This window comes from Corythoichthys intestinalis, chromosome 14 (assembly GCF_030265065.1).
Source record: "Corythoichthys intestinalis isolate RoL2023-P3 chromosome 14, ASM3026506v1, whole genome shotgun sequence".
Taxonomy (NCBI): Eukaryota; Metazoa; Chordata; class Actinopteri; order Syngnathiformes; family Syngnathidae; genus Corythoichthys; species Corythoichthys intestinalis.
Window position 1 is genome coordinate 17,447,578 of NC_080408.1, and position 23,991 is coordinate 17,471,568.

General features: G+C 38.1%; 1 protein-coding gene across 16 annotated transcripts in view; it reads left to right on the plus strand.

Moving 5' to 3' along the window:
* Positions 1 to 23,991, plus strand: part of LOC130929609 (band 4.1-like protein 3) — an 80,144-nt gene that overhangs the window by 17,358 nt on the left and 38,795 nt on the right. For 5 of the 16 annotated variants that reach the window (XM_057856901.1, XM_057856904.1, XM_057856905.1 and 2 more), the window contains exons 1-3: positions 4,360 to 4,624; positions 19,676 to 19,854; positions 23,464 to 23,604. In XM_057856901.1, coding sequence (XP_057712884.1) covers positions 19,687 to 19,854; positions 23,464 to 23,604 — 309 coding nt within the window. In that variant the 5' untranslated portion in view covers positions 4,360 to 4,624; positions 19,676 to 19,686. Of the gene's footprint in view, positions 1 to 4,358; positions 4,625 to 19,675; positions 19,855 to 23,463; positions 23,605 to 23,991 lie in introns of those variants that run through there. The other 11 variants (XM_057856913.1, XM_057856914.1, XM_057856916.1 and 8 more) reach the window with 5 other exon arrangements.

Here is a 23,991-nt window from a genome sequence, read left to right on the forward strand (position 1 = left end):
TCATACATGATTACAATAGCCATACAATAGTATGATGACTATTAGTAAATAAATTAATCACTGTATCACAACATGGAATAAAACTGGATATCATGATCCGCACCGTGAATGAGTGGTTAGCACATCAGCCTCATTTTATGAAGTTGGGCTTGAATCTTGGTTCAGGATTCCTGTGTGGAGTTTACATGTTCTCTTAATGCTAGTTTGGGTTTTCTCCAGGTACTCCAGCATTTTCGCACATCCTAAAAATTTTAAAAGATGTAGGGTTTTATCAAATACTCTAAATTGTCCAATTATGAACATGAGTGTTGTTTTTATGTGTAGTACACTCTTATGTGTAGTACACTGCTCGGCCCCAAAAAAAGGCACCAGAAAAAAAGGTCATGCACTCTAATATTTCAGTGGATCACCTTTAGCTTTGATTACGGCCAACGTTTACTGTGGCATTGTTTCTATCAGCTTCTGCAAAGTCACAAGATTTATTTCCATTCAGTGCTGGATTCATTTTTCACCAAGATCTTGCAGTGGTGATGGTACAGTCGGACTGCTGCGACGTCCATTGCTTCAAAAGGCTTCAATTTGCTAGGGAGCATATACAGTAGCTTTGACTCAGGAGCAATGCTAGAAGGCCGTGTGGTCTGATGAGTCCAGATTTACCCTGTTCTAGTGTAATGGGCACATTAGGGTAAGAAGAGAGGCAGATGAAGTGATGCACCCATCATGCCTAGTGCCTACTGTACAAGCCTGTGGGGGCAGTGTTAGGAACCGGGGTTGCTGCAGTTGTAGAATGAGGTCAGCTGACTACTTGAATAAAGTTTATCCATCTGAATGGCCAGGTTATTCCATCAAAGGATTGTTTCTTCCCTGATGGCATGGGCATACTCCAAGATGACATTGCGAGGATTCCCTGGGCTCAAATTGTGAAACACTTGTTCAGAGAGCATGAGATATCATTTTCACATATGGATTGGCCACCACTGAGTCCAGACCTTAACCCCACTGATAATCTTTGGGATGTACTGGAGAAGGCTTTGCGCAGTGGTCCTACTCTACCATCATCGAGGCAACAGCTTGGTGAAAAATTAATTCACCACTGGATGTAAATCTTGTGACATTGCGGAAGCGTATCGGAACATTGACACAGTGAATGTGTGCAGTAGTGCTGCAATGATTAATCGAACAACTCGATTATTCGATTGGAAAAAAAGATTCAAATTAAATTTTGTCGCTTCGAGTATTCGTTTATTTAAAGTGGCGTTGAACTGTAATGGTCAATTTTGAAAGTGTTTGGATTTAGTTTTATTGATTTGGGTGGATACACTGCCGTCTTCTAGTATGCCTCATTTCATATGGCTGAATTCAGGTGCTCCCTGTTAAGACCAACATAAGCTAAGTTTTTGTTTGATGTATTTTTTTTTCTTTTTAATTCATTCGTAATTCCGTTTATTGTTATATTTAGCTGTTTTTTGTGGGAATATGTGTCTGAAACATTAAGAGCATTGTAAAAAAAAAAAAAAAAAAAAAAATTTGCGTTTTTTTAGCATTTAAGATAGCAGACTTTTGCTTTGTAAGTTAGCCAGTTCTTCTTTTGTTGTACATAGATCCCCATTCATTTATTTATTTTTATACTGTTTGAGGCTCAGCTCAAGTATTTTAATTTTTCATGTTCCTTTTCCGATTACTCGATTTTTCGAACTAACTTGTTCATCGATTAATCGACTACTAAAACAATCGATAGCTGCAGCCCTAGTGTGCAGTTGTCAAAGCTAGAGGAAGTTCAAAAAAATATTAGTGTCTGAGCGTTTCTTTTTTTCTGGTGGTGACCTTTTTTTGGCCGGACAGACCCACTTTGTGCTTCAACTCAGCTGGGCTCACCCATGGCCTTAATGATGCCAACCTGCAGACTGATGCAATATAATTCATGAACCATTTGATACAATTAACTTTACACTTTTATTGTCCATTAGTTACAACAAATGTACCGATTATTTAAGGAGGTAGATTTAAAAAAAAAAAAAAAAAAAGTAAATACACTTTTACTCCTTCTGATTAGGGATGTGACAAAATATCAAAAAAGTGATATATCTTGATACTTTGTATCCCCAAAGGTTATTGATATGCTCCTGCCAAGAATCAAGATATTGTTTTAAAAAGGTGTCAATGTCTAAAAAAATAAATAAAAAGGAAGCAACAAGTTCCTACCAAAATCTTCCACCATAATAGTGTCTCAGTTAACTCTAGGGTCGCATTGACGGTGCTCGACGCCCAATCCATTTAGACTAGAAACATTCGTTCATTCGAAACCAGAGCATTTACAGTCATTCTGTCCGATTTCAGGGCATTTACAGGTCACTTGCTGTTCATTTTAGGGCATTTACAGGTAATTTCTTGTTGAGTTTGAGTCACTGCCTATTCATCTGGGTGACTCCCAGGTCACTTCCTGTTATGTAACTCAAAATAAACAGGAAGTGACCCATAAAATATGCCAAAATCAACAGGAAGTAACTGAAAATCAACAGGCAAATGGCCCAATATTACCTCATTGCCTGGCATTGGCTGCCACTGACGGCCATAAATGTTCAATCCGTTTGAAGTGGGAGGGATGGCAGCGAATGAACATTCGTTCATTTGCCACCCTCCCAGTTCAAATGGATTGGACGTCTACAAGTGAAAACTCATTTCAATTCACAGCAGAAGCTTGTTTTTCTGTTTATTAGTTGTTAGTCAGAAAATCATTTTAGGATATTCTACAAATGAATCAATAATCGTTGTATCGCCATATCGTCATTATCGTGAGCTTTGTATCGCCAGTGGCGCCACCAGGGGGTGGCCCTGGCCACCCCTATAAATTGGTTGGCCACCCCACTGGCCACCCCGCTTGCCAGTATATCGTTAGATTGTTGTAGCATCAGTTATGCATTTCATCCCAAATAAATGCATTTATTTTGTTTTGTTTAATGCAGGGCTGTCAAATTTACCGCGTTAACGGGCGGTAATTAATTTTTAAAAAATTAATAACGTGAAAATATTTATCGCCATTGACGCATTCGCGGTACGACTCATTCACGTATTGCCGCAAACAGCCTACAATGGCGCCGTTTTACTTATATACAGAGATAAGAGGTGGTGTCAAGTGAGTGGAGTAGATACAAGCATTCATTGGGGCTGTGCTATTAATTGGCAAAGGCTTTGTCATCTCTCCCACAGCAACTATAAATATTGTGGGAGGCGACGTTGGGAACAATGACAGGAGTTGATCTTTTTCTTAATACCCTGTAGTGTACCCAACGCAGAGAATATATAGCATTTGCAGCCACCACACACAGTCATGGTTGCACCACTTCCCATCATGCATTTGGGCAGAACAGGGAAGTCGCTACACTATCATTTACTGAAAGCTCAACAAAAACACTAGATGGCAATATTTAGTCACAATATACAAACTCACATGTATCCTTTAAGAATTACAAGTCTTTCTATCTGTGGCTCCCTTTCAGAGAAAGAATGTTAATATTAATGCCTTCTTGTCGATTTATTGTTATAATAAACAAATACAGTACTTATGTACAGTATGTTGAACGTATATATCTGTCTTGTTTTATCTTTCCATTCCAACAATAATTTACAGAAAAATATGGCATATTTTAGAGATGGTTTGAATTGCGATTAATTACGATTAATTAATTTTTAAGCTGTGATTAACTCGATTAAAAATTTTAATCGTTTGACAGCCTTAGTTAAATGTACACCTTATGCCTAATATATACATTACACGATAAAGCAGAATTGTTGTGGAACTCAAAATGTTGACTGGACAGTTATGGACTATGCACATTAAATCATTAGTAACATCAAATATTACACAATACACCAAAGTATATCAGCAGCCGTGCCCTAAAGTCTTTCTGATAGTTTTCCCCTGACCTTTTTACTGCAATAATATAATGAAAACCTGAAATTATGGCTTTTAGTTTTGGCCACCCCAAGATTTTAAGTGGCCCCATCTGGCCACCCCTATGAAAAATTTCTGGAGGCGCCACTGTGTATCGCAAATCGTATCGTATCGTGTAGTACCAAGAGGTTCACACTCCTACTTCTTATGTACCACTACCAAATTGGTACCATATTTTGTAACCAATAATTTAGTGAAATAATACAATGAATGAATATTACATTTTGACTACGGGAAAACGTCATCATTATTACAAGAATAATATAAAATAAGAATAGGACAACATTAATATTATATAATATAACTGTTAGTTGTAATTGTTCATGTTTTTAAAGCATCCACTGAACGCACCGCCGAATTAAGGGCGACCTGGTGACGTCACTCGTTTCCATCCGAACGGTGTTGCTGTATCATTCCCTGTAAAATTCAGCCTCGTCCCATTAATTGCCTGCGCGTGCGCGCGAGTAGGCGTGTGTTTACGCGCACGGTGCACGAGTGTGTGCATACCGATTCCGCTTCAATTTCCCACAATTCTCCTCTCGGCTCACGGCGCGAAGGGCGGAGGGTGAACGAATGAACCGGGGTAGAGCGGCGGCTCTGTCAGGGAACACAAGCCCACGCACGGCGTATGCAACCCGCGTAACCAGGCCAGCGAGGAACGGCTTCCTACTGGTAATGACAACATTTTTGTCACCTTTTTATTCGGATCGTCATTGTAAATGGAAGGGAAATCATCGTCACGTCATAGGCGCCGCTTTCTGGGTCGTGAACGCACGTAGGTGACACACAGTGATGTTTTCAATCGAGTAGCAGCGTCCAAATTCTTCATATTCTGCGGTAAACGTTAACGTTAAGGCTAAAGTTGTCGTGCGGCTAAAGCTACTTAGCTATAGGATCGGACTTGGGGCACTTAAAAGGTGAGCTAGCTTGCATACTGTCTTCAGGCGAAAGAAAAAAAGTGAAACGAAAACAACTCTCGAGTTTAACTTGGGTTCAAAATGCCGCCTCCGGTTGTGGCCCGGCGCCGCGGTGTAGCGAGTAGGGTTGGAATTTGTAAGGTTATCGGCTGCCAGGACGGCACACATTGTGGGGCTGTTTTTGATCTGCAGTGCGGGTAGGCGTGGTCAGGGTGACACTCACTCGGTGTGGCTCCTTTCGCATCCTCGCATCCCTCCAGTGGCTGATCTACTAGGGTCCGTGAACGAGCTGCCTTTTGAGACGCACACTGGCCTGTTGTTGTTCAACAATTGGGCCTTATTGTTCCTTCATCTGTCTAATGAGTGTATTTCTGTATAGCTGCCTTTACAATTCTCATTTTGTGATGGGCTTCTAATCAAGGACTATTCGCTGATTATCTTACCATACTCATCAACTTTAAAATGATATGACTTACCGGCAGGGGTGAAAGTGGGCCAGAATGGTCAGGAACGCAGTTCCGGTATAAGATTCAGGGCCGGAACACAATTCCAGTATAAGATTCAGGGCCGGAACACTGTTCCGGTATACGCTGCTTTGATTCCAAAAATTTGACGGCAACTGTCAAGACGCTATGTAAGAAAAAATAAATAAATTAAAAAAATACAAAGCTGCTACACATGCATTTCATCTCGAAGAAGAAAACAGTTTACCAACATCAGATTTACATACACATGTGTTAACAACAAGCATAATAAAGTGCTTGTGTTGCGTAATCCGATTCCACCGATATTTATTATTGATTTTATTTCACGGACGGCATGGAGGTTTCCCCAGCTGCTGCAGTTATCTGAGTCTGACGATGACGAGTCACGTCAATGTGCGAATCCAGGCAGCAAAGCAAAACGCCTGAACTCATTTATCCATTCAATTGGCTGACATGCTGACATGTGATCACCAGAGATAGTTTGCTCTGATTGGTTCAAATGTGCATGTTTTCTGAAATGGCAAAAAAAAAAGGGCAATTCAACAGAAAATGGATCAAATCTTGAAGAGCAAGGAAAGAGTTAAGGAGGCTTATTTATCATGTTTAGTTTTATCTGCTCTGATGGGGAGGTTCAGAACATCTTGGCTGTCAATGTGCACTTTGGACTTAGATTTGTTCATTTATGTTAGGCTACTCATTCATTTCCTTATGATTTAAAAAAGTCAATGTTTGCGCGATCTTCAAAATATGTTCCAATTCCCTGTGCATAATATAAGTCATTTGTACTTATTTTTCTATAAGTATATTATGTTACTTAAGTTATATGTTTATGTTTAAAAAACACAACAAAAAGTAAGTGTTTACGTTATCTTCAATTTTAATTTACATCCCATGTTCTTAAGTAGTTAAAATTGAGATTTGGCATTTAGTTTGTGAGGAAATGAGGGAAAATAAGAATTAGGAGATGGAGGTTGGGATTACAGCTGTTTTTGTTTTATTTTGCAAATCATTGAAAAAAATACAATTTTGAATGAAAATCAGTTTTTGTATGTGTTGTAGAAATAACTGGCCAAAACAGTTTTCTTTGCTTTTAAGTAGGTTTGACCCCCACCCCCAGAAAATAGAATAAATAAATAAATAAACTTTCTGGCTCCGTGGCGACCTTCACGTTGGGGAGTTCCGGCAAGAAATTCAGACCACTTTCACCCCTGTTTACAGGTTCTTTGAGATAGGACAGTAGTTGTGAGCAAAAACTTGAGTTCCGAGTGCTTAAAGTTCTGACCTCGTTTGTCAAAAGTGCTAGTGCTTGCTTCAAGCTGTTTTTTTGTTGTTGTGATTTTAATTATAAAACAAAGAGAATTACACATAGTTAATTAAAGTGTCTATGACAGCAAAAATAATGATTATTTCATATTTCACGCTGTATTTTATGCTCTGAATGAAATGGACCGCTCGGATGTGTGTGGAAGCGATCGCTTTAAATACTCAATTTTTGAATCCCGCGCCATGAAAATGAGTGACTTCCGGCTCCAGTCTCGGGTTGAGGATGAATGCGAATGTGACGTCACTCGGGTCAGCATCTCACAATACAGAATTGCTTTATCACAGGGGTCGGGAACCTTTTTGGCTGAGAGAGCCATAAACACCACATTTTTAAAAATGTAATTCCGTGAGAGCCATACACTATGTTTAAAACTAAAAATACAAGTAATGTGTGCATTTTATGTCATTTCAACCTTTTTAAAGTACAATAAGTCTCCGAATTCTTTTTAATAACATTGTTATGCTGTTGCTAATCAATGATTAGTATTTCTCACCATTAATGCGACTTCTGGTGCTGCATGGTGTTGCTGATGGCTTTGTAGTCTGGTTGATACTTAATGAGGTTAAGCGTCATGCAGGCATTGAGAAACTTAGGATACGTCTCTTTTCATTTTCACGAAGAAACGACACAAATCCTATGTTTTTTCCAACCAGACACACAAGTTTGTCCATTGGTGGATTTTTTTTTCTTTAGCAAACTCAATGAAGGACTTGAATAAATCTTTCCCTCTTGTTGTCCCTTGCTTAGCCAAAAGTGCCAGACTTTCCCCATGTAGTATGTAAACGACAACATACCTTGCGATCACGCTGAACTGTGATAAATTGCTTACGTCCGTTGACTCATCCAAAGCGAGTGAAAAAAATAGAGCCGAATTGATGTCCTTCATGCGTTGCCTCAATTTGATTTGACATCATGATGGTACTTTCGTGAACAGTTCTTGCTGACAGGGGCTTGTCTTTATCCGAAAAGTCGTCAAAAAGTCCATTGGCAACATCAAGCATGAATGCTTTGGCGTACTCCCCATCGGTGAATGGCTTGCCGTTCCTCACAATTGTTAAAGCGCCAGCAAAGCTAGCCGAATTCCAGTCACCTTGTTTGGTCCAAACACGGAGTTGCTACTGACTAGCTTGCACTCTTGTAAGAAGCTCTTGATATGCTTTCTTCCTGTTGTCCCCCGCCGGATATTTCGATGCAAATGCAGTATGGCGTGTGTCGAAGTACCGTGTATATTTGACCTTTTCATAGATGCAATTTTATCATCTGCGTTGCCAATGCGATTGATAGACAGATAAATGGATAGACGCAACGACATGTATGTTTGCCACTTTCCCACTAAAATAACTGCGAACCGGCTTCCTAGTCGCCGGGGATCGTTGCCATTTTGCGCAACGCGCAAAGGAGTATAACGAAGCTTTTTTTTTTTTTTTTAAATTTATTTTTTTTTATAATTAGATTTGTCTGCAAGCCAGATGCATCCGTCAAAAGAGCCAGATATGGCTCACGAGCCATAGGTTCCCGACCCCTGCTTTATCGCATGCAGATTTTGCAGATTAATTTGTTTATTTTTCGCATCACGCCAGCCAAATGTGCTGCAGGGTTTTGTTGCTGCACCAGGGAGAGGCGTGTGAGCCTTTTTGGGTTTTCAAAAAGTTCCCGTTCACCCTAGGAGAATGGCCAAAACAAGTTTGACAACTGTGGGACCATTGGACTTACGAGGAAGCGAGTAAATCGTATTATTTCAAATACTTGTATCATGGCACACGTTTTAATATGGAGGTGGCCTGCATTTTGTGGCTGACAATGCTCCTTGTCCACCGAGAATGCCACTCGACCGACGGCTTGTCGCACCCCCCCTCGGTCCTTCGCGTGCCCGCTGGTAGAGCTGTATTCGGCTTATTGCCCTCTTCGTGTGCCCGGTGTTCTGTCAGATTTTCCACCCCATCAGAAATTGCAACTTTGTGTTCAAAATGGCCGCAAATACAGCGATTACAAAGTAAACACTACAAACTTTCTTTAAGTAAAGGACTATTTACTTACGTTTGCTCATGGACGGACATGTATAAAAGTTCTCCTCAGACATATCCTACAATGTTAGCCGCACAACAACTGCACGCCGCTCTCACTGTTTACATCTTCGCCGTGTAGATAAGCATTAATATACGCCACATTCGTGTTGACCATGTGGCAGCTACGCGCTCCTCCGACGTCAGCCGGTTTGTCCTGCGGTCATTCTACGGCTGCTTCTCCGGCAAATGAGCTCTCCTGCCCACAGCAGGGGAACGACGAGCTGTAATTTGCTCGCCGCCAGGCGGGTTGACAAACGGCGAAGACAATAGACAACCCCGCCGCCTTGTGATGATCCAGGGTTGTTTTGTGTGATTTTTCGCTTCGAAAGGCGAGAATAAGACTTTGAAACATCACTCGGTTCGGGTTAGCATGTCGGCTAGCTGTCATGCCTCCTGGTTTGTTCATGCTCTCCGAAGCTGGGGCAGGGAGATGACAAAAGCCGGACTAACTCCGGTGGCATAAAATATCGTTTGGTGCAAGAAGTTGACCGTTTTGAATTATGAAGTAATTTTTTGCCATGTCGTACTGAATAAATGCATTTTTATTATTTCATATTCCATTTAGCACAAGACTGTTATTTGTCGTGACCATACCATTTATTCAACAATTGGGGAAATATACTTTGATAAAAAGAATATCCTATAAAAATATTGGAGTACAGAGATTGAAACAATGACATTTTGCGGCTTTCTTTGTCGCATTTTCTTCGTTCTGAATAATTCCCCCTCAATGGGCTGAATTCTAAATCCGATGAAACTATCACCCTGCTGACGTCGTCCTCCTGTTGGGGACGCTAGAGCGCTATAATGACAGGCAGGTGCTAAAAGGCAGATTAAAAGACTAATTTCTTGTCATCTGCGCTTTGCCAAATTGTTGTATATAGTCGAATCGTCTCAAAATATGATTCTAATTCACATAGTAATGCTATTTAAGACTTTTTTTTTTATCCTGTCATAGGCACTTTAAGTCAGTGTAGCCCAATGCTAAAACATTGCAAAATTTTGTAAAACAAATAATGAAACTAGCATCGATGTTACAGTTGTTAATTTTATAGGCAATAGATATTTGAACAAATAGTACAGCGGCACATGTAGACATAAAAATAGTCATACATTCTTTTTTCTCTAACTTATTAATCTTTTTTCTCTTGGCGATTCTCATAAGTCAAATTACTCATATATCAATTCATTTTGGAGTTGAAATGCCATTTATTTGTCCAAGCCCAAGAATTTTGGTTAACTCATTCGCTTTCGTTGACAGCAATTGGAATCGTATCTATTGGATCTGAGAGATGATGCCAGATGGATGTTAATCTTCGTCAGGGTTATCAAATTAGTTAAACGTCTTTAAGAAACGATAATAGTAAATCCATTTGCCAACAACCAGTTGGGTTTTGCGCCATATGTATGCATTTCTTTTTATATTTTCACTGCATGGCGATAATTGCTCTTACTTCAGAATGTCACAGTACATTGGCTGAATATAGATCTGCCTTCAACTGGTTGGAGGAATTGTCAATGCTATGTTACGACGGAATTTTAAGCATGGAATGGTAATAATGTTACATAGCTGACCTCGCCAACTTGCCACATTGGTCCAGATCAGCAGGTGGGGACGTGTTGTAATGCTGTGAAGGCATTAAGTCAAGAACTAGCAACTAGCAAGAACTAGCATTGTGTGCATGTTCAAAGCACGACACTTTGCAGTTCCAATTTTATTGTTGGAGTGTCACAAAGATAAGAACAACGGAAAGTTTGCGAAGCGTCCGCTAGAGACCTTTTGCTGACTTGGTGATATTTTTATTGCATTGATTATTGCACATGCAAAAAGGAAGGTTTGAAAGCTCGTTGGATGACATTGTACTTTCCATACATGAAATACTGGTCTCACTAAGAGCAGACTGAGTGACCTGGCAGTACAGGCTGAAGACAAAAACAGATCTTGGCTTGTTTGGATATCTGGAATTGTTAAGGCCGGTACGATGCACCACGTGTCCGTTTGGAAATGAAGCAGAAGCGCATCAGTTGAATGCCCATAAGGTTGTGCAAACAACCCAACTTTTGAATTTGTATCGCATTATGCACGACTCATATGTGTATTTGTCAAAGGACCAATGTACTGTTTTTGGCTTTTTGTGACACTTATTCGAGGATGGCTGAGAAGACTTTAAACTAATGCTGCAGCTATCGAATATTTTAATAATCGAGTAATGAAAATTCTATCGATTAATCGAGTAATCTGATAAAACATTTTTTTTTAGGTAAAGAGCAATTATAAATGAGAAAAAAAGAATCTAATATTGAACCATTTTCAGTCAATCAATGTCTTTATTTTCGATGTACATTGTTGAAAACAGCCAACAATTGCATCTAAGATGTGACTAGAAAAAAAATTCACTGCTTTCACTCAAAAAACATCTAGATCTTATAAATAAAAAAAACAACATATTTCTTACCTAAAAATGTAATTACGCTTGATAACACACATCACTTGAAAGCTACGTGTTTTTCCCACGTGTTTCAATTTAATTTCCATTTGTGTCAAGCTATTTTTAAGTTCTAGTTAAGTTTTAAGTTAGTCTAAACTGTATGTACTGATAGGATTTTGAGTTTTTGCAGTGTTCAAAATAAATGTATGATACCTGCTGTATTGGAGCACATTAGGGACCAGTGCTACTTGGTGTTTTATTCAGCAATGACTACTGAGCTAAAACTGACAGTTAGCTTTATTATGTTTTAATTTCACACCCTCATCACTCTACAGCGCTGTGTTTTACAGATTAAATAAAGCCTGTATGTAAGACACGTTAGCCACGCATCGACAGTGGTCATAATCAATAGAAACCTAGCCCTCCGAAGGGCTAACGTTACATGAGCGAGTGACAGTAATGTTATATTTATTAGCGATGAGAAGTCTACTGCTTAAAGATGGCGGCTGTTTACTAACGCTGCCCATATGCGGCCGAGTCTGTCATTTCGCATCTAGTCCTAAATGCATGCGATATCTATGAGACGCATCGGACACTACCTGCTACCACTCTAGCATCCTGCGGGCGTAGTTTTTAGCAACATCGGCGTATTTTGTAGCGGCTGTCGGCTGCGGTAATTTGGTTTTTTTTTTATTGCTTCTTCCTCTACGCACGTGACGTCAGCGCGTCGTCCCGCATTTAAAGGAGTCCGGGCAAAACGTGATGCTTAGAGCTGGCAAAATTAAACGATTCCTCGAGGTGAATAAAATTACTCGGACCAGTTTTTAAACTCGAGTATTCGTTTCAGTTCTACTTTAAAACTGAAGTGATTACTTATCAAAGTTGTCTTCTTTTGTTGTTATTTTATTTAAAACTCTCTCCCTATGATGTACAATTTGGTACGACTGTGGATTGTGTAAGTACGGTCAAAAAAAGTACTGATACAATTAAGGTTTGTTCAGTTGGGTATATTTCCGTCAACCAGCTTCACACTTTCCAGTTTGGTCTGATTGATAGCCTTTTGCTGCAGTGAAAAACGTATGGACATTTGACCATACAAGCTATTCAAAGCTGAACTTGCTGTAGAGTTAAGGTACAGTCAGTGGTAGTACAGTGCATTAAGGTACTAATTTACCATTAAATAGCCCATCAGATTTTTGTGCAAGCTTTTCTCACCAGTACACCTGTTGCGGGTGTAGCTGCTGTAACACTCTTTTTGATCACAGTTTTACCGTTTTCAGTCACGTAAAGTCAAATTCCGTTTGGTACGATGCGCATTATTTCGCACTGCGTCCTATAAATACATGACGCATTCCATCCCCGTTTCAGTCTGATATGTTTTCAGTAGTAGCGGATGTAGCGGCAATGGAAACAACAAAGATTTATTGCTCTGAACTGTACTGTCGACAAGCGAGTAACGTTTGATTGAGTTCGGTACGGTAAGCATTTTTGGAAAGTGTCCCTACATATCTGTACCACTGTCAACTTTCCCACGGTAGTCTCGTTGGCATATCTGTGGTTAATATGTACTTGTGCATTCAATAAATGTAAAACAACAGTTTCCATTATCCTCTATTTTATATTGGAATAAAAGTTTGCCAGTCCTCAAAAATCTGTCGGCCTGCATCCGAATCAAGATCAGGAATGTTTTAATACTTTTATTTAATGTGAAAAGACAGTGAATGACTCTTAATGAAGATTCCGTAATAATCTCATCATACAGACAAGAAAACAGGTTGTTTTGGGCTAAACAAATCAATAGCGCAGCACTCCTTCTGTTTGCAATTGAGGCCACTTAAAAGCACTTTGGGGATCTGGAAGCTCTCAATCCAAACGTCCAGACCCAGCAACATGGTTTCCTGTTACAGCGGCTGGGATTGTGCGCGGCAGCTGTCGGCCCCCAGCGGCCCTTGTCGGGAGGGGCCAGCTTCGCATATGGCCAAAGTGACGTGTCAGAAAAACGCCGGCGATGTAACCTCCGTGTGCCTCAGGGGTGCATGCGAGTGTAGTGGATCGGGGGTCCAGCTGTGTTGTACTGCAGCTAATGCCACCCAACACAGATGGCCACCCCTCATCTTCTGCATATATGTGACATGATCGCAAATGGACCTTTCAAAATGAGATCCATCCTTCAGCAATGAGATGTTCAGTGAAACTTACAATGTAGCAATATACCTTACATGAACCTACACTCTGCTGTACTGCTGCCTTTGATGAGTTTCTCTGGGATTATTTTGTCAACTAGCAAAGATTTAATGGTTCCCTGGAGGATGGTTTGTTTCCAAGGAGGAGACACAAATGAGTGCTTTAGATGTGGCTGTTTATTGGCTCGTTATAATATTTTTGATCAGGATGACCACTGAAAGTACATGAACCATCAATTTATCTGTTAATCATTTTTAAATTTCAAATGTTGAAAAAGCGTGACATTCTTGATCTCTGTAATTTGTATTAAGTTTGTTTGTTGTACTTATACATGCTGATTGCATATTGTCGCACACTTAAAATATTTGCTTGTCATTTATTTATTATTTTTTTTTTTTACAAACTTTAAAAGAATCCTTTATTTAAAAAATATTAAGTACCAGTCTATTTTTGTGTTTCTTAAAAAATCTAAAATGAAAAATGACTTGGCCAATTATTTTAAGACTGTCGACACTGTATATGACCTTTCTGATAACTGCCAATGCTAGCGCTAATGTTTGTGTGCTACTAAGTAACAATACTCTAGTGCTGCAACAATTAATCGATTAACTCGAGTATTCGATAAGAAAAAAAGATTTGAATTAAATTTTGCTGCTTTGAGTATTCGCTTAATTTAAGTGCCGTTGTAATTGTTTGTTTTGAAAGTTTTGGCATTTAGTTTTATTGATTTGGGTGGATACACTGCCCTCTGGTCTGCCTCATTTCACGTGGCTGAATCCAGCTGCTCCCTGTTAACACCAACATAAGCTAAGTTTTTGTTTGACCTAATGTTTTTTTAATGCATTCGTAAAGTAGTTCATAGGTATATTTAGGCGTTTTTTTTTTTTTTTTTTTTTTTTTTTTTTTTTTTTTTTTTGTGGGAATACGTATCTGAACCATTTGTTAAGAACATTGTAAAAAAGAAAAAAAAGCGTTTTATAGCATTTAAGCTAGCAGACTTTTGCTATGTAAGTTAGCCAACTGTTCTTTTGTTGTAAATAGATAATCATTTTTAAAATTTTTATTCCGTCCGAGGCTCAGGTCAGGTATTTTAATTTTTTATGTTCCTTATCCGATTACTCGATTATTCGAACTAACTAGTTCATCGATTAATCGACTACTAAAATAATTGATAGCTGCAGCCCTACAATACTCTAGTTACAATGGGCTACTAGAGTAAATATTATATTTTTATCCATTTTCATTAGGGTCACGGGCGAGCTTCAGCCTCGTCTCGCTGTTTTTTTTTGGGGGAGAGGGCAGGGGGACTGGTCAACTGTCAACTGCAAGGCAGTGCTGTACTATTTTAGAAAATTTAGGACGGTTTAGCTGTGAGGCTGTGCTGTAACTTGGCCGACCAGCCAGAAATCTATTCGACAATCATACAACTTGTCACTCTTTGTTCTCAACAAATACAATATGACCAATGAAATCAAATTTTCCGTGGGATTAAGATCTATCCCTTATTTCAACACATTTTTGGCCATTAAACCAAGCAATTTCTGAAAGTTCCTTGTCAAAGTATGGACTACAGTGACTTTTGTTATTGTTCAATTGGATCGCCTTCCTCTCTTTATACTCTTGCAAAATACGCTGTGAATGTGTCTTTCTTTTACACATTATGCCCAAGCGTTCTATGCACAAGACAACTTGTGTGCTTTGTTCTGTCGCCCCTGTGAGGAGCGCCTGTCACCAGTGACTGAATGTATTATTCCTCCTATTTCTATAGTGCTGACTGCTGATCTGCCCTTTTCCCTATCCTCATAGTTCCTAGAAGGCAAAGGTTAGCCGGTTGGATCATGTGACTTGATCTCTTCCTGCTGCAAAAATTTGTAAACTGTTTTTCATAATCTACTTTTTACGACCTTCGAAGTTACAGAGTCTGGTTATTTAAAAGCAACCCGATCAGCATGTTTGAAGTGACCCAAGGTACTTCCCACTCTGGGAGAGCAATTTTAGAATTGCTATAAATGCCCCAGACTCTCAAGTGGTTGTTTATTTGCCGAGGTGGGATTTACTGCTGCTTTATCGCCATTTATTTCAGCACTGCAGGTTCAGTTTTGTTGTTGTAGACATTGACTTATAAGCACTTACACGAGAGGTAATATTTTGAAATCTTAAGAGTCTGGCCAATGCCACTTAAGCGTTACTTTATATCAATTTCTGTTTCGTCTCTTTTGGGTTTGTTTGGAAAATGTATTGATAATCACGTTAAATCTGAAATAATAATATGGTATGGTTGGTATCAAATCAATTCAGTCATATCTGTTGTCATTATCTTGTGAAATATGTAGTTACGCTCTTTTCCAGAAAATGGTGCTCCTTAAATCAAAGGGGATATACATGAAGCTCTATATTGTTATGTTAAAAAAGAGGCATTTATAAAGGGTTTTAAGACAATAAAATGTAAATGGTGGGACTTTGCTAAATTCTTCTGGTGTTATTGGCTCCTACACAGGCTGATCATCAGAGATAAGCACCTTAATGTACATAAAAATGTAAAAATACATTCTTGGGATTGGACATTTGGGTTTTATTAAACATTTGAATACGTTTTTGCAATGAATTACACAGATAATATATATCACCACCACTCTAAATAAATTGCAATTTAGAATGAGGTTTTGATTTTCAGCAAGATTTCTTGTCTAGATATCATCATTTATCACCCTTGATTATTAACATTTATTACACTTGATCATCACCATATTTCAATGTTGTTATTCTGTTGTCATTCATACTCTTTTTAAGTTATTTCATTGTTCTTTCACATTTTAACCACGGTAAATTACATCCATTTACATTTTTATAACGATTGTAAAGATTTGAGTATTGAAATGGAAATTTGAGTAACAACCAATTCCCTACTAGCCCATGTGTAGAAACCAGTAACGGTAGTATTTGCGCTTGTGAAAAAAACGTGTTTTTTTTTTTTGTTTTTTTTTTTTTTTTGTACATATAAATCCAGTGTTGTTAATAACGGCGTTACAATATAACGGCGTTACTAACGGCGTTATTTTTTTCAGTAATGAGTAATCTAATTAATTACTTTTCTCATCTTGGCAACGCCGTTACCGTTACTGAGGCGGGAAAGGCGTTCGTTACTATGCGTTACTAAGTTGGTTAAATAAAAAAAAGTCTGAGAGAAACGGACTCACGGGGACGAGAGCAGAGCAGGAGTGGGGAAGACGGCGCCGTTGCAACCGCGATGCTAGTTGGCTCCAATAATACCTGACTGCAGCCATAGCCGACAAACTACGCCCACATGACACGGTAGATATCATATTATAGAACTAGATGCAAAAGACAGACACTGCTGCATTGCCAACATGTTTTAAGGACTACATGCGTTTGTAAACAGCCGCCATCTTAAAGCAGTAGACCTCTCAGGAAGGCCCTGATGTAGAGATCCTTCCTAGCGAACCTAAGTAAATTTTTTAAATCTAAAATGCTCCTAAATCGGCAAAATCTTAACTTAAATCTATCTTTAAATGATGAAACAGTTTTAAAACTTACACATGTTTAAAGTAGACAGAAGGGAACTAATGCAATAACGGGAGAAATTTTAACAACTTTAACGATTGATTCACAACTTTAAATGACTTCCACACATAGCAAAGGTTACTAGCTAGTTATCGCAATACCCTTGTGTCTAGTTAAGTGGAGGGTAAAGAATTGGGCTTGGGCCAATTGTCCCCCAAACCCTTTAAGCTTCACATTGTGTGACCTGTTTTTTTTTTTTTTTTTTTTTTTTTTTTTTTTTTTTTTTTTGAGAAAAAAAAAAAATCACTAGTTACTTTGCCAAGTAACTAATTACTCTTACATTCAGGTAACTGAGTTACTAACGCAATTACTTTTTGGGAGAAGTAATTTGTAACTGTAATTAATTACTTTTTTAAAGTAAAATTAACAACACTGCATGGCACTAAATGCGTTAGTAGACAGCCGCCATCTTAAAGCAGTAGACTTTTTAGGACGGCTCTGTTGTAGAGAACCTTCCTAGCGAACCTAAGTAACTTTTTATCTAAAATACTTCTAAATCGGCAAAATCTTGACTTGAATCTATCTTTAAATGATGAAACAGTTTTAAAACTTTCATATGTCGAAAGTAGAGAGAAGGGAACAAATGCAATAATGGGAGCAATTTTAACAACTTTCAACAGTTGATTCAGGGTAAAGGGTAAATTAGGGTAAAGAATTGGGCTTGGGCCAATTGTACCAAAAACCTTCACAAAAAACTTCACATAGTGTGGCCAATGTTTTTTTTTTTTTTTTTTTTTTTTTTTTTTTTTTTTTTTGGAGGAAAAAAAAAAAGTAATTATCACCAATTACTTTGCCAAGTAACTAATTACTCTTACATTCAGGTAATTGAGTTACTAACGCAATTACTTTTTGGGAGAAGTAATTTGTAACTATAATTAATTACTTTTTTTCAGTAAGATTAACAACACTGTATAAATCAACATGTGTCATTCTTGACTATTATCGTTACTATTACTCACAATATTAATGTAATGGTATTATGTGAATGAGTTGCATTGCTCCTTGAACTTTGGTACAGATTATGTAAGACCTCTGGACCTGTGCGGTAAGTCTGGAATGTGACGGTCTCATGCCTATAGCAGTAAAACATATGGTTGTGTCATTATTGTAAAAAGTAGTAGAGGCCTTTTTTAGTTCAGTTTCTTTTAGGGTCTATGCTATGTATCCTTATTCGTTGAGCGTTATCGTCCAGTTGTTGCATGATGTTTTGGGGGGGACACATCAGAATAAAATGCAGCCTTTGTTGAGCCGGTGTCCCAACATCCTCTCTACCATGGAATAAACAGTGTCCTATTAATAGATCAGAAGGGAGGAGGAGATGGGCGGCTGCAGAATGGTAATCATCCACCACTACCTACCCTGCAGCACCAGATACCCACAAATCCTGTACACGTGCCCCCTGATCTCTCAAACCCAGCCTGCGGGTAGTTACGTCCAGTGGGGGCCCCAAAGCACCAAATGCAATCTGTCATCGTTGTTTGGCAATACATGCTCATATGTTTCTTCTCATTAGCCCCATTTAGGACCTGTGGGACGCAACGTGTCCATGATTTCTATTTTTTTAGCTGGTCTTCAAACTACAGCTTGGCTTGTAAGATGTCACAAAATATCGGTATTCAGACCGCTCATTTTTTGACATGAGTATAAAATGTAATAAACCACTATCTTGTAAAACAAAATTACAATATAACACCATTTCATTATAAGCATATGGCATCTACATTGCAAATTTATAATGTCTTAATCAGATTATTTTTCTTAAATCTAGTCAAATAATTTTCTCTCTCGTTTTGAGTATTAAAGTCTAGTTAACAAATGAATGTGTCAGATTATTCCAATTACTTTAAATAAATATCACTATTTGTCCTTATTAAGCCCATTCATCTAATAGCTGGTAAGAAAATATTGCTTTCAAATGTTTTGAACAATATCTGTTTTTGAATTAAGAACATTTCTGACATTTCACAGCTTTAAAATTAAATATGCTAATTAATTTATTTCGAGTAGTTTTCCACTGAAAACAAGGGAATTGAACTAGTTTTAAGGGGGTGTGTTTTCGCAGTGAAGCTGGTCATCTGCTAATTGAAGAAGCTAATATACTGTAGCATCCATGCATCTTTCCTCACTTCTCCTTCCTGTCAAACAGCATAAAAAGAAAACACTCAAAAGAGAATCCTATTCAAATAATATATATATATTTTTTTAACACAAACTTGGTCAATATCTACTTGGTGTTATGTATAAAGCTAATATAAAGGGGAACAAATATATAAATTGGAAGAAAAAAAACGGCCAAAGTAAAATCAGATTTTCCTAAACACGTGACTTCATTCTCAGAATAGTTAAAATGAATTCTTTTTATTCATAGGAAGTTAGTCAATACTGACCGAGTACTGAATGGCATATTCAATAGTAGTCAGTAGGAATGAATGAGTATCAAAATAGAAAGCAATAACCTGCCAAAATAAAACCATAGATGGACTCAGATGTACGACAGAATATCTGATTTAAAGTCCTTTTGTTCCCAAACAGTTGATCAATACTGGAAATGGTAATAAAAACAGAAAGTATGACCATAAAACAAACATGCTAAAATGTAGATTGTACAGTACAGCCTTATTTTGAAATCTCTGCTTGTGTCCGTTTATCGACTCCGTTGGTGAGCCATATTTTTTAAGTGGTCAGCTGATTCATCTGCTTTTCCCCTTTCCCCTCCTCTTTCTTCTTCCGCTTCAGTATAATTTACCATGACAACCGAATCAGGCTCAGACTCTGAGGCCAAGCAGCAGCAACAAGTGGAGGGCACAGAGACGCCCAAAGAGAACCTAAAAGCTGCTGAACCCGCCTCGCTTCACGACCAGCCTGAGCAGTTACCCGCCGCCGTGGGACATAGCACGCCGGCCAGGAAAGAACAGGTCAGAGCACCCACTCATATCGAGTTCATGAAACACATTTCAGCCTGATTCAATTGTTCCTTTGTGTAGAAACTTGGTCATTATGAGCCAGCGGCAGATGCAAAGGAACACATGACAACGTGGGCATGCATGCGTTCACTTTCTCCACTGGTTAATGATAACTTCGAGACTTAAGTATTAATGAAGATTTTACTTGTCTTAAAACCTCTCTAGAAAGAATCGTGAAATCACCTGAATGCATTCCGTGGTTGTCACCCTTCCATATGTTGACACTGCCTAACAACACTCTAGGAGTGGAGAACAGATCACCAGAATTTTGGAATTGAATTTAAATTTTTCATGACTAACGGTGCCAATGCTGATTAGGGTGGTATGACATATATTTTCAAATTAATAGATAACGGTCAAATACAGGAATTAACAAGAATATAATGTAATGTACTGTATTTCCACGAGGGCAATTTGATCAGTGGCACCTATAGACAAGTGTTTTGTTTTTTTGTTTTTTTAACCTTTTTTGAGCCACAGCACACTTTTCTCATTAAAAAAAATATCCCATGGCACACCACCAGCAGAAAAACATCACATTTTTGTAGACTACATTGGCATTATAATTGTAATGTCGTGTATTGAGTAGGAATCAAACAAACACAAAAAAAACATATTTTCTAAGAATGATTACTCACTCAGTGTGACACCTTAGCTTCTGTATTGGAGGTGGTATCAGTGCATACCCGTTGAAAGTTAATCCCACTATGTTCAGTTTTTCTTTACATTTTGGCGTAAATCCCAATGAAAGATGGCTTTTTCTAATAACCTAACACCAGAGGCCAAATAGTCTTTCCTGAATGAATTTTGTCCAGTTCTGAGTTGGCATCTCTCCTTTTTTAAAAACCTTTAACCATCACTGTCACAGTTATAGTTTCGCTAGCTAGCTACTAGCCGTTACCGCTAGCTCCAATGCCATTCTTACCTCTCACGCGTCACTAAACAAAGTAATTAGCTACCTATTGACACCTACTGATCATCTACTGGGGGAGATTATTGCATGATTACCGACCATTGGTCAGCACAGACACTCAGCAACGGCTTTTAACAGTTTTTAACATCAATTAAGTGAAAGTGCTTGATTTTCCACGGCACACCAGACACAACGCAATGGCACAGTAGTGTGCTGCGGCACAGTGGTTGAAAAACACTGCTATAGATGAACAACCATTGCTACTGAATATAAACATATGGCGGAAAACAGACACGGCTGAAAAAGCTGTTTCTGCTCTTGCACCCGTTTAAAAAAAACTGATGTATTTTAAGCCGAAAGAACTGTTGTGTTTGATGGAACAATATGTCTATATGCTGCCATAGCAGATTCATGGCATATTAAGCCCCCTAACTTTTTTTAATTTGTCCGTTTTACCCTGGAACCCCCCGTTTACAGATGTCGCACAACCACTTTTGTTTCAACCCAGCCATTAAAAGAAGGTAATTAATTATATGTACCGTATTGGCCTGAATATAAGACTGTGTTTTTTGCATTGAAATAAGACTGAAAAAGTGGACATGGTCTTATATTCGCTGTCTAGACATTATACCCATTCACGACGCTAGATGGCACCTGATATCATTGAAGCGAATCCTGAACTTGAGTAATGTTTTGTCATGACAGATCTCAGCTACTCTCAAGTTTAACCAGTTTGCATTATTTTATTGCAATATTTTTCCTTATTCAGATTTGTTTCAAGACTACACTTAGACCTCACTTTGATGGTTAATGCAGTTGCAATTGCAATTTTGTTGTTATATCACAATAGATTGGTTTGTTTACATTTAAAAATCCAGAAGCCATTCATTTACGAATGTGATTGCACTTTAGTTTACATATTTAAATGTTCAGATATTAAGATTTGAATGAGGCAAAATAACATGCTTTTTGTCTCAAATATATTATTATAATCATTTGTTTCAGATGTACTGAAATTATTTATCTGTATAAAAATTAATTTGGTGGTCATAAAGTCTTTTTTTTTTCAAACTTGAGTCTTGAAAAAGAGGGTCGTCTTATAATCAGGGCCGTCTTATATTCGGGCCAAGACGGTATAATTCAAAATGTCCGTCATTTTGAGCTTAGAATCATTAATTGATGTCGAATATTTTGTTTAAAAAAAACGACTTTAAGAAATTATTCACTCTTATAGTTCAAACTTTTAAACTAATTACGTCATAGTGAAAAAAAATGGCGTCTGTAAAAAAGTCGCGGGTGTCTACCTCATAACTATCGCTTAATTGTTTTTTTTTTTTTTGTTACTGTCGCATTTTCGCCGATAAGTTGGATGATAAATAATCGATCTAAACAAAGAGGGAAAAAAAAAAACAACAAAAAAAACGTTTAAAAGGGTAAATATATGAAAGTGAACATCTCAACCACTCATTGATGTGTGCGATTTCTGCATCGTAACCCTTGTTATATGACCATGTTTCACCCATAAAATCCCCCCAAAATCCAGCTGTGGCCATTCACAGCTGTGTCTTGACACTCAGTGATACATGCTACATGGAGTTTTTGGATTGAAACAGGGTAAGTAATATCTCTTTAGAGTCCTGGGATCTTTAATTCTGCTCTTTCATGCTCTCACCTCCAGATACGGTTTCGCTGTTTAATTTTTAATTTTTTTTTTTTTAAATTTTTTTTATAAAGATGCCCTCCTGTTCAAAATTTTTCTTCCCCCAGAAAATTGAGATTTTAAGCTTTCCAATGATGTATCACACATACATATTCAAAAATTTTGAAAGTGGGCCAAATTGGGGGTCTCAGAGCCGAAGTTCAAGTCGTCTGAGTGTTTTCCGCCATAAACAAAAATATAAAGCCTTTTAGCATGCTTTCTTGATAAAACAAAGTATCTTCTGAGAAGAGTAGCTGAAAACGTGTGAACGTTATGTACATTTGTCATTTTTGTTCACATATCACTGCTGGTTTGAAGCTTTTATTTTATCTGTACAAACCACTTATTCTGCCAAAATGAAATGAAAACTCCTGGTAACAGTGTTTGGTATGAGGATGTGGATTAACTCCCAGCTGTTCTTTTTTGTGTCATCGTTTGGCTGTAAATTGAGAAGTTCATGCAAGTTTACTCTGTGGCTTCTTTTGGTCAGCTTCTCCATTTCAAGGGCAGGATGCAGAAAAATCACTGCGCACAAAAGCACTCAAACCCACTGACCCAAGCCGCATGGCTTTTGTCTGGAGGAAATTACAGAAGAGCTGTTTTTATGGCTCAGAGGAATAGTATATGAATCATCACTTGCTTATATCACCTTTAAACTAAGTGCTGATGCAAACTCACATCCAGACGTTTTAATCTGGATATTTAATTGAAAATGTCTGTGAATAATGTTTGATTATCAACCAGCGACAGAAACTCATTTGGAGAAGCAGGTCCTAATTTTAGCTTAAAGACATGTGACTGAACTGGTGGTTTTTGTTAAAGACGTCTACCGCACATGAAGCATTAGGGAAGTGGAAGCTGGGCGAGACATTTGGCCCGTCCATTCTCCGAATGATTCACAATGTAAAATCATGAAATTGAATAAATGTTTATGATCTTTCCCTGTCAGGACACACAAGAAGATCAAGAGTCACGCCAGTCATCTTCCAGTCGTTTGTCCAGGTCTCCTTTAAAAGGAGTGAAGAAGGTCAAGATCATGCAATGTAAGGTGACGTTACCAGACGGCTCTGACTACACAGTCAGTGTAGAGGTGAGTTCCTGGAATTTGACTTTATGAGCACAGATTGATTTATGGTCTTTGTTCGACTCCAATACAAAAGTATTGGAGCAGGTCTAATAGCTTTAACCCTGTGTTGTAAATCGTATATACTGTAAATGCAGTCCTAACTTGCTTCCTATCTTCAGCACACATTTGCGGTCATTCATGCTATCACTATAATATTGACATTATTAAAATGCTGTCCAAACTTACTGTGACTTAGACATAATTTGCAACTTTTGACCTTTTTCAATAGTGTTTTGTTTTTTTCTATTTAAGTAGATGTAGTTTCTGTTAAAGATACACGATAATATCGGTTACCGATAACTATCGGTTGATAATGGCCACTAACACGTCACACAGATAATCCAGATTAAA